This window comes from Peromyscus californicus, unplaced genomic scaffold, assembly GCF_007827085.1.
Source record: "Peromyscus californicus insignis strain IS unplaced genomic scaffold, ASM782708v3 Scaffold_14__1_contigs__length_90479793_seg_2, whole genome shotgun sequence".
Classification (NCBI taxonomy): Eukaryota; Metazoa; Chordata; class Mammalia; order Rodentia; family Cricetidae; genus Peromyscus; species Peromyscus californicus.
The window spans coordinates 59,959,152-59,976,203 of record NW_026294436.1 but is presented as its reverse complement, the minus strand read 5'-3'; the positions used below and the strand labels follow the sequence as shown (position 1 = coordinate 59,976,203).

The 17,052-nt window shown below is 39.6% G+C and overlaps 1 protein-coding gene across 7 annotated transcripts in view; it reads left to right on the top strand.

The window, feature by feature from the left end:
• Rgs7 (regulator of G protein signaling 7) overlaps window positions 1-17,052 on the top strand; it is a 390,273-nt gene that overhangs the window by 264,327 nt on the left and 108,894 nt on the right. For 6 of the 7 annotated variants that reach the window (XM_052737711.1, XM_052737706.1, XM_052737704.1 and 3 more), the window contains one exon: window positions 13,661-13,711. The exons of the other annotated variant lie outside the window; for it this stretch is intronic. In XM_052737711.1, the coding sequence (XP_052593671.1) occupies window positions 13,661-13,711 (51 nt within the window). The remainder of the gene's footprint in view (window positions 1-13,660; window positions 13,712-17,052) is intronic. 7 annotated transcript variants of the gene reach the window in all.

The window sequence follows — 17,052 nt, the reverse complement described above, 5'->3', positions numbered from 1 at the left end:
CCTGAAGATTCTGGGTTTCATGTGCCTCCCCACCCCATGCCTGTGAATATACTATTTTCTACCACAGTGAAGGTGGCGACTACAGAGATAGCCTGGTGGTTAGGAGCCTGTGCTGCTTTTTATAGAGGGCATGAATTTAGTTCTCAGTGGGTGTGTTGGGTGACTCACAATAACCTCTGACTCCATCTCCATGAGGATCCTACACCCCTAGGCTCTGTAGATACCTATACTAATGTGTGCGCACACACACACATACACACACAAAAAAAAATTAAAAACAAAGTAAATCTTAAAAAATACAGATAGGCCTTCTAAAACCAGACTGCTAGGTTCTAATCCTAACCCTACCAGCCATGTGACCTTGAGAAAATTATTTATCTCCTGGAACTTTCATTTTCTCACCTTTAAGATAGCTATTTTAAAAATCAAATCACCATCAGAGCAAACAGTGCTGAAGTGAAGCAGCAAGAATGATGCTCTCCAAGGTTGTTGCGGTGAAGAGAAACCCAAATGTGGTCAAAACCCAACTTCACTGAGATAGAAGGTGGAGAGCTTTAACAGCTGGGGGGCCAAGACATTGCTGGCCAACTGTGCTTGCCTACGGGCTCTACTGGAAAGAAAGGGGAATGTCCCTAGGCTGTGTGATAGTCTGTGGTTTTGAACCTGAAGCCTGCTAAGCATGTGTATATCATTCCATAGGGACTCGGAGGTGGTAGTTCCTCAGTGGTTTTTGTTCTTGTTTTTGTTTTTTCACGGTGATGACTGTGCCCTAGAGAAAGACCACTGTGGACTGCAAAACTGGTTAAGAGGCTTTGGAAAAGAGAAAAAAAGTGGAGACAGACTTTGCAGTGACAAGGTTTCTAAAGATAGCAGAGGTCAGGGGGCTACCATCTAGAAGTGTGACAGAGGTCTTGGGTGAGAGGTGGTCATCTAGGGGTACTGCTAAATTGGTTAACAGGAACCTCTTGCAAAGAAGCCAGCAGATAGGGAAGTAAAGTGATGGTTGGGGAGAAGGGCCTCCTGGAAGTGATTGACAGTGGGGGTCCCAGACAGAAAGCAGCAGGCATATGAGACAGAGACAGAAAGAAGGAACTGCATAGGAGTTAGAGATCCTGGGGATCCAGGGCATGAAGTAAGTTATAGATGGAGGGCAGCAGAGAAGGCCACAGTTAGTGTTTGATGCAGAACTGAGATGTACCAGCCACAGAGAGATGAAGAATGAAACCGCAGACTTTATTAGAGCAAACAAAAGCTCCTGTCAAGGAGGTGAGAGGCACCCAGAGCTGGAGTCTTGCTGGACTTTTTATGGGCTTTTGGGGACCCTCCCTCCAGACTCTCTCTCCTTTATGATTGGTCCTGCCTAGGCTATCCTTGATGGATAGGCTTTTCTCCCTGCCAGCCATTAGCAGCTTCTAATAGTTGTAATAACAAACCTGGGAGCAAGGAACAGCCTTTCTTCAAGGGGTCAGTTTCTATTTCTAAGCATGATCCAAGTTCCAGTGACCCTTTACCCCTTCAGAAGAATCATGTTGCAAGTTTAATCCATGTGAGGAAAATGTTTAGGCCCCACTTATAACATCTGTATTGGTAAAGCTATCAGCAATTACTCAAGAAGTATTAGTTATTAATGATTGATATCATGTCCAAAGTCAAAGGTCAAATCTCTCTAAAATGAATTTTTTTGAGTCATGGTAGAAGCTAGCCAGAAAGGACCATGTCCCAGGACAGACAGCAGAAAGTATGTCTGTTGGAACTAAGAACATTTTGAAGATTACAAGCATAAATTCTTGACTTTGAACTCACATTGGCTTTGGATAAAAGAAGAAAGAAATGGGAAGCAGGGGTGTTCTGGAAAGGAGGGCATTGAGTAAGGAAAGGTGCTTTTCCTCTCGGTGGATTAGGATTAGTGGTGTGGAAAGTCTACACTCTCGGGAGCTGGTGGCCCTTGAGGATTGACCTACCAGCAGTTTTTATGCCAAAGTTGCTCAGTACTTTCAGGGTCTTCAGTGCAGGTCTTCTTTTGGTTTCAGCTTTTAGCTGCTATCTGACTAACCTGTTATCCTGTCCTTCCACAACCTTGTCTACATAATCAAACTTAGGACATCTCTGAAGTTCCCTTTCATTAAGAGCACAGACCTCCCACCAAATCCCTCCTTGGTGAGACCAATAAGTTACTTACTCTTTTAAGCTTCCCCATCATGGGACTAGTCATACTCTTGCTGACTTTTGCCCACTCCACGGGAAAGTGCCACTGTCTCTTCACTGCTGATCCCTCCCACCATTCCTCTCAGGCTACCCAGGCATTGGAAAGTAAACCTGAGTTCTCAACTGGGCACCACATGAATGATATTTACCTGGTCATGGAAACTCATTAAATAAGTAACAAAAAATGGAATGTTCTAATGGCTATTAGAAAGGTTTTCACACAAAAATATTTCAATAGTCAATTAAAAATAATCCACTCTCATAATGAGCTCTATAGCTTTATAGATTTAAAATTTGTAGTTAAAGAACTGGTCATGTCAAACTGGTGTGTGACTTCTGAGCAAACAGGAGCAATCTTCTGATCTCCTCTGATTAGGCACTGAGGACTGTGCAGAAAAGTGAATCCATCCAAGTACATCTTGGTGAATCAATGAATTTATTGGGCATACTTACAGATCATGAGTAAGAATTTACTTACAGGAACATGGATCTTCCTAAAACAGCTACATCAACAAAAAGGTCATCCCATGTGTGATGACTCAGGAAAGCAGCATCCCTGGAGCTAATGCATGATCTTCAGACAGCTCAACCAATGCTGGAGTCTCCTTTTCCCCAGCAAGTGTTTACTATGGTAAACCCTGGGGACCTTGCCTTGTGAATCTTGTTTCTGCTTTCTAAGACTTACAAGTTTGGTTTACTTCCTGAATCTTATAAGCTTTCATTTATCGTGAAACATGTTTCAATCCCCAGGGAATTAACTTGTTGCACACCACCACCTCTGCCACTACTAACATTATTACCACCACCACCACCACCCCTCTACCACCACATCTCTACCACCACACCTCCACCATCACCATCACCACCACCACCACCACCACCACCACCACCACCACCACCACCACCACCTCTACCACCACTACCACCACCACCACCACTACCACCACCACCACCACCACCACCACCACAAGCACCACCACCACCACTAATACCACCTATCCCTGAGTCAGTGTATACCCAGTTTTTATCATGAAACTCAGCAAGCTTTTTGGATAAAGCCAGTCTTCTGCTAATGCTGTACAGAATGCCATTGCAGTGCACCAATTAGTAATGGGCTCACTGGATGAGCTCTCTATGTGTGCTCAGAAGCAAACCCAAGGCACTGTCTGAGAAAGTTTCCAAACATTTTGAAAAGGAACTACAGGCCTTGGAAAGTTAAACAGTAAACTATGTTTTAAAAGCATCCTTCTTTTTGTTTATTTAAAACAGAGTGTGATTGTTTCTTTGCTCCCTTCTATCCAGTCCCTCATGTCATCCCAGCATGTGTATTGAACCACCGATGATAAAACAGCAAGCCTGCTTATCACAGAAGGATGAGGGCTCTCAAGGAGAGCTAAGAGCGAATTCCTCATTGTTGGTGATGTAGCAAAAATAAGCTTCTTTGGTTCTATATACTGAAGCAAAAAAAAGCTCCAGGAAAGTGTACCATTCTGTTGACAGCAGTAATGGGGTGCCAGTCTGTCAGCATTTCTAATTACACTGTAAATGTTAACTCCATTACCCTTCTGTCTTCATCCCCATTTGCAACATAACAACCATCTTGCTTGTTTCCTCTCTGCTCACAGAAATGATCCAAAATTGCCTCTGTAGACAAAATATTATAATCTATTTGAGGGAAAACAGTGTTTGTACAATTCAAATGATATTTTCTCAAATATACAACCTGGAATTTGTTACTGTGCACAGATGAGTAAAAACACTTCTCTTTGTTCTTCAAGGCAAAATAGAATGTTATAAATTTTTTTTAACATTTATGTTTTATCCAAACTGAAAGGCTGGGTCAGTCTAACAGCTAATTTAGCTACAGTGGATTTGTGGGAATGAGTGGTGTTGCATGCTGATGGGGGGTGGGGTGGGAGGTGGGGGATGAAGGGTGGGAGGTAGGGAGCGTGGGCACAGGACTCATTTGTCCACATCTTAATCCTGCAGAACTGGTGACTATACTCTTATTTGGGAAATGGGACTTTATAGATAGAATGAAATGAACGACTTCAATGAAATCCTCCCGGGTTATATGAATGGGCCATGCATCTGGTGAAGAGAATGTCTGTATAGGAGATAGAGCATGGAGAATAAATAGAAGGCTATGTGAAGACTAAGACCAACGTGAGTTCTGCTGCCTGTGAGAAATGCTGACAGCCGATAAAAGCTGGACGAGACAGGAATGATCAGTATGCATGCTCCAGTTAAGCCCATCCCTTTAGACTTCGGCTCTCCAGAACTGTGGGGGAATATATCCAAATTTCTTCATGCCACTAAGTTTCCCTTAGAAAATTAATATATGCATGTTGTATTGATTAGCTAGACCACAGGCCTGGAAACAGCAGTCATCAGATTAACCTGTGAAGCAACTAGTTGAAACATTAGGAAATAAAATACATTTAACTATAAAAGTGTTTGCAGTACTCTAAGTCAAATGAGTAAATCAATAATTATTTTGTTAAAATTGAGTCATACATTGAGTTTCCTTATATTTCTTTCTTCAAGGAACTGTATTTTTTTTAATGTCTTTCTGCCGTCTTTGTTGTAGACCTGACTAAAAGCAGTGAGCAGCAATCATGCCACAGCTCTCTCAAAATTTCCCCCACCAGACAATTTAGCTTGTTACTTTTGAATTCAGCCTCTCAATTTTTCAGGACATGCACGGAATGCAGCTTAGTTATTTGACAGAAGGTACATGAATGGCTTCTACTCCAATTTCCAGTCAAGTTCTTTGTTCCCCTCAAACTTAGCTTGAGTGGAGCCTCCACTGTCCGCATTTTCTCAGAATTCCACGTCAGGCCAGATCCAATGACATACATTTTCTGGAGCTCTTTTCTTTATCCTTTTGTTGTAGTTGCTGGGGTGGGGTGTGTGTGTGTGTGTGTGTGTGTGAGTGTGTGTGTGTGTGTGTGTGTGTGAGTGTGTGTGTGTGTGTGTGAGTGTGTGTGTGTGAGTGTGTGTGTGAGTGTGTGTGTGTGTGTGTGTGTGTGTGTGTGTGTGTGTGTGTGTGTAAATTTTGCTGGGGAATTTAAACCTAATTCTGTATGATAAAAGCTCTCTCTTTGTTGTGTTTTATAGCCCACATTATCTTACCTGCCTTGTATGCCTCAGGTAATTTCTTTAAGACTCTTTTGAGGTATGTCTGCCAAATTCCAAATTAACAGGTTTTTTGTTTGTTTGTTTGTTTGTTTTGGTGAACACCTTTCTTGTAACCTGTAAAGTAAACAGTAATTATGACCTAGTTAAGGTATGGATAGATGACTTGAGTAGATGACATGCTTGGTCTTCAATGTTGTCCTATGTTCTTATAGACATTATCTTGGGGTGACTCCTCAGTCTGAAGAGACATATATAAGATGGGAAACTAGAACATGTCAGTGTCAAATTTGACTCTGTCCTGATTCTTATTAGAGATGTAAAAACACTGCCTACTAGAAAGTGGTAGAGGGGGGAACCTGTCTAAGTGAAATTATTCCAAGAATATGATTGCTATTTCTTCAATTAAATTAACCATCATAAATGTACTTAATAATAGTGGCAAAAGCAGTATAACCAAACATTAATAAAGTTAACATAAAAATGAAATTTACATTTAGCATCATTGGTCAGTATGAAGTAATCATTTAATCTAAATGGCTTTTCTCACAGATTTAAATAGATTTGTTGGAGAAATCTTCATTTAAAAAAAGAAAAAAAAAGGCCTCTAGATAGAATTACATAAGGGCTAACACAAATGCATACAGCTATTTAATCAATGCTACCTAATTGTCAGTAGAATCACATACTGCATATCAGAAAGGGCAAGTGTAAGGGTCGAGGAAGCATTAATGGAGATGATTAGGGTTCACAGGTTCAGTACTGTTGGACTATGTCCTCTCTGAATTTTAAAGCAAAACTTGAGAAACATAGATAATAAAAGATTATAGAGGGATAAGACTTTTTTCAAAAAGAGAAGAGGGTGGGAATCTAGAATCTGCTATTGACAGCCCATCCCTTTAAAGTCTTTTATGTAGAGGAGACAATCACTGCCATTTCTAGAATGAGTGCCCAGTGACAGTGAGGTGACTTGAGGACATTATCCTCTTCCCTTCCTAGGGTGGAGACTGTCAAGAGTAGGATTTAACGGGGTTAATTACACTATCAAGCTGAAAAACCTGGTCAGATGCTGCCTCTCCAGAGTGCCATTACTTTGTTTTGTCCCTCCTATCACTATGTCTTACTAATGGGATAAGTGAAGTCCTTTTAATTATGTACTGTGACACTGAGGAACTGGGGATAGGTAATATCTCTATAGTGCTACTTTCCAGTAACATCTTAAGTCTCTTGATGAGGTCTTTGTTTCTTGTTGCACAAGGGAAGGAGGTGCCTGGTCATCAGGGTGCATGGTTCCAGTGGCAGACAGGAGCCATAGTGTGGAGAGCAGTGACCCCATCAGTTCCCTCATGCGGTTTATTTAACATTGACCATAGCAACAGAACTGCTATGGCTGGCATACATATCTTTTCTTTTTCTGTATGGAACCACTGATCTGAATGTCCTTGTGAGCCTCTTTTCCTTTTATTGATACAAAGATGGAACAGCAGGCACTAAGGGAAGACATGGGAAATGTGGCCCTTGTATATTTTGTGTAGCTGAGCATTTCTTGCTTAACCTGGGACTTTCTGTCACTCAGGCAGTTTCTTCTCAGCATCACTTCCCTTCTGCTTTTCTTCCCATGCCGGTGCTTTGCTTTAGATTTGACTATGTAGTCCAGGATAGCCTCCAACTAGCAATTCTCCCTCAGCCTCCCAAGCCAACCTCTTCTTTCTCTTGAACATCAGAGCTTTGTGGGAAGAGCCTTGGGCCGTTGGTGAACTCCCGGCCTCGTTTGACTTGCATTGACTTGTCATGTCCTAGGAAGTCTGCGGGACCTACCCTCTGCCCTAGCTACATGCTGTTCAACTTCTCACCTTTGGCTGTAGGTTGTGGTCTGTCTCCTGGGCATGAGCAATGTAAAATTCGTCTCCCCATATTCATCACTACTACTGCTACTTTCGTCTACAGATCCCCTCATGTCCAGTGGAAATATTCTGATTCATCTCCGCTACCCCATGCGCCCGTGTTGCTGTATTTTATTTTTTCTTTTGGCAGAGGATCTTGCTATCCCAGGCTGGCCTAGAACTCACAATCTTCCCACCTTAGCCCCACAAGTACTAAGATTAGAGGCCTGCCCCACTACACTCAACTCTTAATTTCCACTAGACTTCCCTATCCACAACTCATGAAGCCATAGGAGATTTAGGGCCTCGTCCAGTTTTCCCAGGTCCTCTTCAATCCATGCTGTAGACGTCTGTGGTTGCCACTTGCTTCACCCCTTCACTGGACTGCCTGTCTTGACTATCTATCATTCCATCAGGCTAGGTCCACCTCTGGGACAGGAAGGGCAGAGCACAAGCATCCTTCAGTTTTTAGGTCTCTGGACCGTCTGGATTTTTCTGGAAGGATGGGTTCCAGTCCTCTAAGAGTCAACAGCACACTTTCTGTGAAATATTGCACTGCAACTTGAAAAGAAATTGATAAAGTTCTTTTGCTGCTTAGACTCACCCCAAAGAATCAGAATTGGGGAGCATACTCTCTTAGCTTTCTCTTAAAGGCTTTTGTCTGCTTGACTCCAAACAAAATTCATTTTATCTTACTTTTGGTGTGTATTCCATTGGGCTAAAGTGGAATGCATCATAGTCCTGCTTAGAAGCCAGAGCAGTCTGTGTGTGACTTATACAGATGTATGAAAACCGTCTCACTGTATGGCTTTACCAGGCATTGGGCCACACTGACAGAGAGCCAATTGTGTGGGAAGGAAACTGATAAGAGTTGCTGATGAGATAATCAGTCTTTAATGGAGCTCACACCTCTCCACCATAGGCACCAAAAGTATGTCAATTTGAAGTCACAAAACCACAAAGAGGCCGATCTTATGAATGTTAACTAATGCATTGTTGCATTTTTGAAAGAGAAGCTTTTGATGTATGGGTTTTAATTTAATTTGTGCCTCTTTCCCTCTAGGGAGGCAAAAATTTTAAAAAAAATCCCATTTTGCAGTTTTATTCTTGGCATATTACAGGTATTCTTATTTCTTTCTTTGTATTGAACCTGTCAGGGAGCGATCAGCCCAGAGCAGGGTTCTTACTCCAGTGGGACGTTCTCCTGATGTGTCTGAATCACTGAATTCGGGGGTTCTCTGTGCTTAAGTCCAGCAATGTGTAATTAGAAACAAGAATTCATAAGAGAATCTCAGTTCTTTGACTTTGTGACCAATACCCAGGTGGTGGGCTGGTGTTGTTACCTGATTTTCATTCTAAGAACCTACAGGATGTCACTCTAAAACAAGGTTTTCATTCCTGCACCTTGGCCCAGAAATTCCAAATCTGTATTTTTCTCATTCTTTATCATTATCATCATTGTCATCATCGTCACCTTCATTGTCACTATAGACGTTGTTATTTTCCTTTTTCTTTCACTGGTCACTCTGGAAAATCTGTCTTTGATACAGCAGTTTTCATAAGCAAGCACATAATCCCTTTTCTCAGCTCACAGTCCAATGCAAAGGTCTTAAACACACCATGCATGTTTCCTATAATCTCTTTGTCCTTGGAGTCTCTCAAAATTCTGTTAATTTTGTACCACTTTCAAGATTCCTATTTCTCTAATACTCCTATCAGGATTCTGTCTTTGGGCTTTGGGATTTGTTATTCTTAGCCTGGAATCTTCTGCCCCAGATATTCACATATTTAACTGTATTTTTTTTTCTTGATATTTGTAACTTACACCTTACTTCACCAGCAATGTGTGACTTTCTTCACAGTAATCACAATGAGTTGACACATTTAATTGCTTATTGTCTACTTACCCCCAACAAAAATATAATAATGATTTTTCTTACTGATATCTTCTGAGCTCTTAGGATACAACTATCATGTAAAGTTGAATCAAAGAAAATATGGATAGGGGTGTTAATCTCACACAAAGTAGATTTTACTATAGGAAAAGACATAAATAATAAAGAGAATTATTGAATTATTATAAACTGTTCATTCCTCCAGAGGAGACAGCAAATGTTAACTACATATGCCTGGAAGAGAGCGTTATAGCACACCAGAAGAAATGGAGTATCACCCCCTTCCTTGTCTTCTCTACTTCCATGTCACCTGTTCCACAAGCCCCCTTTCCTTATGACATTCCCGCCCATAATGGCTTCAGCTCTGAGATACCTAAGTTAATCATTCAAATCTAAAGATTTGTCTAGGATCCAAATGTTAGGGAGAACATGCAGAGTGTCCATCTGGGCAAGGCTTACTTCACTCAGTATAATATTTTTCCAGTTCCATTTATTTATTTGAAAAATTTTATCATTTCATTTCTCTATAGTTTTAATTGTTGTAGACCAAGATTTAAAGTAGATTTAATATCTACGCAGACAATCGTATTTCTTTGATTATTTTTTATCAGTTGAGCTTTACATCTCATTAATACTAATTATAGACAATTGGGGAAATGTGCTTTATATTCTAAGTTACATCTAGTTTTAAAGTGTATTGAGATGTTAAAACTATGAAAATTAAATTCTCTTTAAATGTACCTGGTGTATAACATTTCAGAAAAAAAGTTCCCAGATGTTCCTTTAGAGAATAAATTCTTTTTTGTAGATATGTACAGTTGTGATGAATGTATGTTGTGTACAGAGCCTTGTTCCTGCGCATATGCTATCCAGAGACCAAGGGGAAATGTCAGGTGATCTCCTCTGTCACTCTGTATTTCTCTTTTGAGACAGTCTCTTAATTGAACCTGGAGTTAGGTTGCCTGGCAACTAGCAAGCCATAGCCATTTTTCTTCTTCACCTCCCTCAACACTGGGACTACAAGTATATGTAAGAGCCATACCCAGGTTTTTATGTGGGTGCTGAGATCCGATCTTATGCCCCCACAGTTGTGCATATTCTCACATACTGATCATCTCTCCAGTAAATAGAAAGTAAATTCTTCACTTAAAAAATGCAATTATAAAAGCATAATCACACATACATCTACCACAAGGTCCCTTTAAATAGTTATTTTAGTGTGCATAAAATGTGTCTTCACATGCCAAAAACAACAACAGAAAACCAAACCAAACCAAAAAAAATCTTCATAATCGGCTCTTCAGGAATATAGTAACCCCACAGTGCAAACCCCATTTGAATACGTATTCATTTTGTTAAATACATATTCATTTTATTAAAAAATCTGACTCTAAGCTCCACCTCTTTTTTTTTCCTGATGGAAATATAAGAGAGGAAGCTGAAAGGAAGCTATAGTTTTTACCCCTTGTTGTCTGTCAAGATCCATTCTTTCAATCCACCTATACAATGATATTTATGCTCTATGATCTCAAGATTCTCCCCTATTTTGATTGAAGATGAAAGGTACCCCCACCCCAAGCTGAGAGTCAGAAACTATGGAAGCACAGTATCAGCCTCAAACTTCTGGCTGGCTTTGGTTCCAGAGATGTAAACCCAGGAGCTCTGAGCCTTCAGTTCACTTCATTGTTGAGGCAAAATGGCAAAAGCCAGCAAGCCCCTTGCCCTTCCTTGACTGCCTGTTGGTAGGGCTGGTCTTTGGGGGCCCAATGCAGTTAACTACAGTTAATGCTGTATGTTAATGATTACAATAATTGTATCATGTCTAAGCAATGGCATCTCTTCACCTTTTACCTTATACTCCAGTTCTTGCATATTTCCTGGTCCCTCTTCTGCAATGTTCCAGGAGCCTTAGAGGGGGTGGTATAAGTGACTTATGTGGGTCTAGACCCATATCTGTCACCTATTTTCTGCACTTTGGTCAGACATGAATGCATCCACCCCTCTTCACTGGAAGGAGAGACTTCTCTGATTAAGACTGGGAAATCCTTTTGACTTAAATTTTTCTCTATTTAGCATGACCTTATCTGTAGGATTGTGGCACACTGCCTTTATTAAATTGAGATATGCCCCCTGTATCCTTACATTCTCCAGGACTTTTATCATGTAGGATTCATGGATTTTGTCCAAGGCCTTTTCTGCCTCTAAGGAGATAAATGATCATGTGGTTTCTATCTGAGTTTGTCTTGTGGTGGGTCACGTTTAATGATTTACTCATGTTGAGATATCCCTGTATCTTTGAGATGAAACTGGCTTGATCATGGTGGATGGTATTCTTGAATTCAGTTTGGAAATATTTTGGTGAGAAATTTTGAGTCTGTGTTCACCAAAGAGATTGGCCTATAATTTTCTCTTTTTTTGTTGTGTCTTTGTCAAGTTTTAGTATCAGAATAATACTGGTTTAGTAAAAAGAATTTGAAAATGTTCCTTTTCTATTTCACAGAATCACATGAGGAGGGTTGGCATTAGTTTTTCTTTTGAGAGCTGGTATAATTCTCTGCTGAATGTATCTGCACCTAGGCTTTGAAAAGGATATATTTTTAAGGGAGAAAATGAACCAGAGCAGTGGGAAAGTTAAGAAGCTGAAACGGCAAAAGCTATACAAGAGATGGGGCTTTTATGTCACATTTTGTGGACTCATATTGTGTAGCATGTTTGTATGGACATGTCTGTTGATATGGAATAACCTGTATATATGTGTATGAAGACCATGGATTGACATCAGATGTCTCCCTTTATCACACTTTGCCTTATTGTGCTTTAGAAGTCATTGAGCCTGAATTTCTATTTCAGTTAGACTGGCTAGCCAGTAAGCCCTTACATCAGCCTACTCCATCTCCTGTTGCTGGAGTTGCAGGTGCATACTGCCACACCTGGCTTTTTCATGAGTCCTGCAGATCCAAAATCAGCTTCTCCTGCTTACCCACCAAGCCATCTACCAGCTCCTCATGGACTTTTTGCCTATTTTACACAATGTGGACTTTGTCAGTAGAGTCTGTCTGTTACATACAGTTCTACATGTGACTTTATTCATCTCTAGTATCATTAGCACCTTACCTCTGTACCAGTGGGCATGGGTTTTAGTATTACAATGGGGCATAGGTTACCTTGAGACATAGTGAAGTGTCTCAGTACCTGGGCCACAGGCTCTAGCTAGTTCTAGTTGGCCTTGACTAGAGGGGAGTTTCCTCTTTGCCAATAAATTTTCTCAGATGCTCATTTTGTAGTCCCGGTCTAAGGCTTTCAGTAACTCATTCTCCTTACTCCTAACCCTGCTGTCCTACCTTTGTGCCTCAGGCTAGCCTGGGAACCACTGTGTAGTCCATAACAGCCTCAACCTTGCCAGCAAGCCCTCTTCAGCCTCCAGAGCACTGGAATCGTGGCAGTGAGTCAGCACTCCTGGCTTCTTTTTTTTTTTTTTTTTCCAATTCTAGTTAAATTCCTTAAAAGTACTTTGATTGTGTTATTTGTCTGCTGAAAAACATGTGCCTTACTTAGAAGGAGAAAATAAATTCCAATTTTTTTTTAGCCACGAATTCTAGATCTGTCCAATGTGTATGTCTTCCTTTGACCATCAAATTCCTTTCTTAGCACTCAATATACAAACAGAGAACAATAAATGGATTCTCCTGTTTTCTGTCGTTTAATATGTTAGGTCCCTGCAGCTACTAAATTTCTCTCCTTTTCCTAAGTCAAATGCAGTGTTAAGAATCGAGCAGATACTTCCTCATTTCTTGTTAGGAAGTGGAGGCCTGAATTGTTCCTTGTAAGCAGGGGCTCCACTTCAAATAGTCAGAGATGAACTTGAGAGTCTGATTTGAGGACTATCCTTTAAGGACGTGCTCACACAGCTGTGAGGTAGTATGGTCCAGACTCCAATAAAGGATCCCAGACATTTATTTCAGTGAAGGGCTGATGTGGCTGTTGTCCCTGAGAAGACAAAAGTGCAGGCCAAGGGAAGTTCTCTAGGATCCATGAATCTTGGGGCTCTTGGAAACAAGGACCCTGCATGCAATCAGAACGAATAACACTATATGAAGTCATGGGGGCCTAAAGCCTCCAGACATACTAATGACCCAAAGACACTGTTGACTTGGCTTGACATAACTACAAGGACAAGATAAGGACAATAAGAAATGAGGAGGGGACCCTTCTGGAAGGTTGTACTCATGCCATGGTAAGATTTGTACCTGAAACATGACATTCAATAAATGTAATGACTAAAGCATTTAAATTAATGAAAGCATTATATATATATGTGTGTATATATATAAATCATAAATCATATTTAATAATATGCCATCTCGCACCTTGGCTCCTTAGAGAAATGTATTCTCACTGGCATTTTTGATACTCTGTCTGCGGACCATCCTTCACTGCTTATTGTAATGATTTACTAAAATGAGGACCAAAGAGGAGGGTTCTTAACATTATCATGTATAAACAAAAGGTTCACAGCTATTTGTGTTTTTCTTTTTCTAGGGTCAGACATTGTTCAGTGGTTAATAAAGAACTTAACTATAGAAGATCCAGGTAAATAAATCATTTTCCCATTGCTAGATTTTTTTTCTTTGTGGTTTTGATAAATGAATTTTTCTGAAGGCTATTTAAAATCAAGCTAATTTCATGAAAATAAGCATAATTAAACTTGAACTATATGTTTAGCATTTACACAAAGTCAACATACATTCAACTAAAATATATTTATATAATTTTCACATATGTAATGATCCATTTTATACTATTTAATTATGGTTATTTGTGATTTTTAGAATAGATTATATGTACATAAATAATTGTATGCATAATTTGTAGCAAATTATTGTGAAATCATGAAATATCTCTTTAGGACACTTTAAAGTAAATCTCATTAATTTATCATTTGCTTTAGTTCTATTTTTGAACAAGATTTGAAAACTGTATACTTTTTGTAATTCTGATTTTTGGTCATATGTATGTATATTTAATACTCTCACTGAAATCCTGAATTCATTTACTCTGGGAGACAGGGTTAGTTCTGTGACAGAGCACTGAATTCCTAAGTTTGAAGAAACTTTTCAGCTTGTATTTTATGTTTCATAGAAGAAACTCTAACATTTATGAGGCATTCAAAGACTTTTGAAAAATGTGATGTGAAAGCCTTCACCTGTGGCCAGCTGTTTATGTTACTGAAATATAATGAAGCTCTGCTGCTTAGAGGAGATGCTGAGAATCTAATAGCTTTTAGGGGGCTGAAATTCTAGCAACAGGGAGGATAGACATGGTGGAAGGCTGTGGGCAGCATACTGACCTGTACAACACTATCTACTGCCTGGCATGGGAGGTTTATGTCTTTTGTTCCCTCTCTGCTGATTACCACCTAAGAATTATTTAAGCTTAATAGTACATGAGGATAAAATGGTTTTGCCTTTTGTGATAGTTTAAAGAAACTATTCCATCAGAAAATGTGGCTTGAATTCTGTATATATCAATTATATATACCCATGCTCAGTTGCTACAGGAGCTTTGAAAATATTTCTCTAGTCGGTTTAGAGAGATTAAAAGCATCAGCTAAAGAATGAAGCAGCTATTGTACAACACTGTACTGTTACTAAGTGGGAGAGGATGTACTTATAGTGAAAGGAAGCCACACTTTTAGCAAGTTCACGGTTCAGTTTTATGCCATTGGTATTCCTGATTTGCATAACTATAAGCCGTTCAGAAAATTATCCCAAAATGTACTACTGATTTGCAACCAACAACAGTAATAATACAGAGCAAAGCATTAAAGATGAATTCAAAAGATTATGTTTCAGTAACAATTTGATAGTTTTGCCTTTTAAAATTTTGGTGTAGAATCCATCCTGTAGTCCATGCAGACCTGAAACTTACCATGCAGTTCAAGCTCTTCAGTTATGTTATGACAAGCTAGAAAAGACTGTTTTTAACTTGTTGGTTTATTTTTTTGAATGACCAAGTTTACCCTATATGGAGTATAAGCCTCTCTGCTAGGTTTTAAAAATGTAAAAGAAGCACAAGGGATTGTAACATTGCATACACAGTATGCTCTCAACGAAGTGCAGTTAGCAATGTAGTTGACATGAAGAAAGTTACTTTGATGGTCCTGTGAATGGAGCTATTTAGAAGGGAGACTGTGTTGTTATTATAATGTCTGGTCTACTTTGGACCTCACCGATGCCCTGAATCAGTTTTAAAATGAAAGGGAATCTAATGCCTGGTTCCTGCCTGTCTAGTGTTCTATCTGGTAGCAAAATTTTGTTTGATGGCCTTAATGGGCAATTTGGAGTTCTAAATGTTGGTAATTTGTTGAAAGAAGATTTTGTGAAAACCAGCTGAAAAATAAGACCAATTGTGCAATGGTCCATGTGGAACAAAGTGAGTTCATGGTCTTCAGGGCTTGTCCAAGACCAAGGAACACATATTGTTTGCACATTAATATTTAACACTTTGTTAACCAATGCCTGTGTGCCTCTCACATCCATTAAAGCAATTTAGTATCATCAGACACTGAGGCAAAATGTACTGTTCCTTTTATAAAATAAAACTCCATCATCGTTTAGTGAGAATTTAAGATTTTTCTTAGTTATATTGGCATGTGCATATATACATGTGTACACATACACGATAAAACTATCTTGGTTACTTTTGTATTGCTGTAAAGCAACATCATGACTAAGACAACTTGTAAGAAATATTAAATTGGGGGGCTTCTTTACAGTTTCAGAGATTTAATCCATGACTGTCATGGTGGGGAACATGGCGGGACACAGGCAGGCATGTCTCTGAGAGCTCACATCTTTTCTGCAAGACAGAAGGAGAAAGAAAGTATTTCTACTGGAGCTGGCATGGGCTTTTTAAACCTTCAAGCCCATGCCCAGTGACACACCTCCTTCAAAAGGCCACACCTCCTAATCCTTCCCAAAACAGTCCACCAACTAGGGACAAATCATTCAAATGTATGAGCCTATGAGAGGGGGCCATTCTCATAAAATCCTCCACATATCCATACAAGATTTGTCTAATATGTCAGGTTTCTACTACATTCCAGCCTACTTTTGTAATGTCATAATAGAAAATATATGAAATAAGGAAATCTGTTTCTTTGGCTTAGAAGATTGCCTATCTTCTTGTCCAGCAACACACACCATTGCTAAGTAACAAATTTCTAAGAATTCCAAAATGTCTACTGTCTTATACTCTTGCTGATTTCTCCATGACGGATGGTCTGTACATCCATGCAATGTCTATTTGGGTGTTTTTGCTGGGAGGTAAACACAACACAACTCAACCCAGAGTCGAGACTTACTCCTGCTCCTGTCTCCTGTGTTCCCCTGTTCAGCTGGAGAGTTAAGTATATGCTGTTGCATGTATGCATGAGGTCTGTTCAATGACTAGTCTGGGAAAAGAGAACAAAACAAAGAAAAACAAACGGCAACCATAAAACAAAAGTTAATAAAAACTGCCTGATCAGTCTCTCCTGAGATTTTTCAGTGTCTGTTACTGGTGTTTCTAGTCAATGACCCATTCAGTGCTTCCTTATTGCTACTTCTATGTACTGACAACTGTCCTTTGGCCAGGCTTTTTGTGGGAGCATAGCAACAGACCTGCCTGACACAAGGAGTCTATCCTAAAATCTACCCCTAAAATCAATCCCATTTCCTTTTCTATTTTAGACTTAGCTGAAAGAAGGTAATTCTACTTTCTTACCATTTCTGGGTCCAGGGTTCTCTATAGCTTTCCATCTAAGACAGTCCACATTGTTCTTACATTATTAGTCTTCTGGGTATCTCATGGAAAACAGCATATTCTTCTCCACTCTTCTCTTAAATATAATAATTTTTGCTTATTTTCCTAATTGCCTAAAACTATTCTTT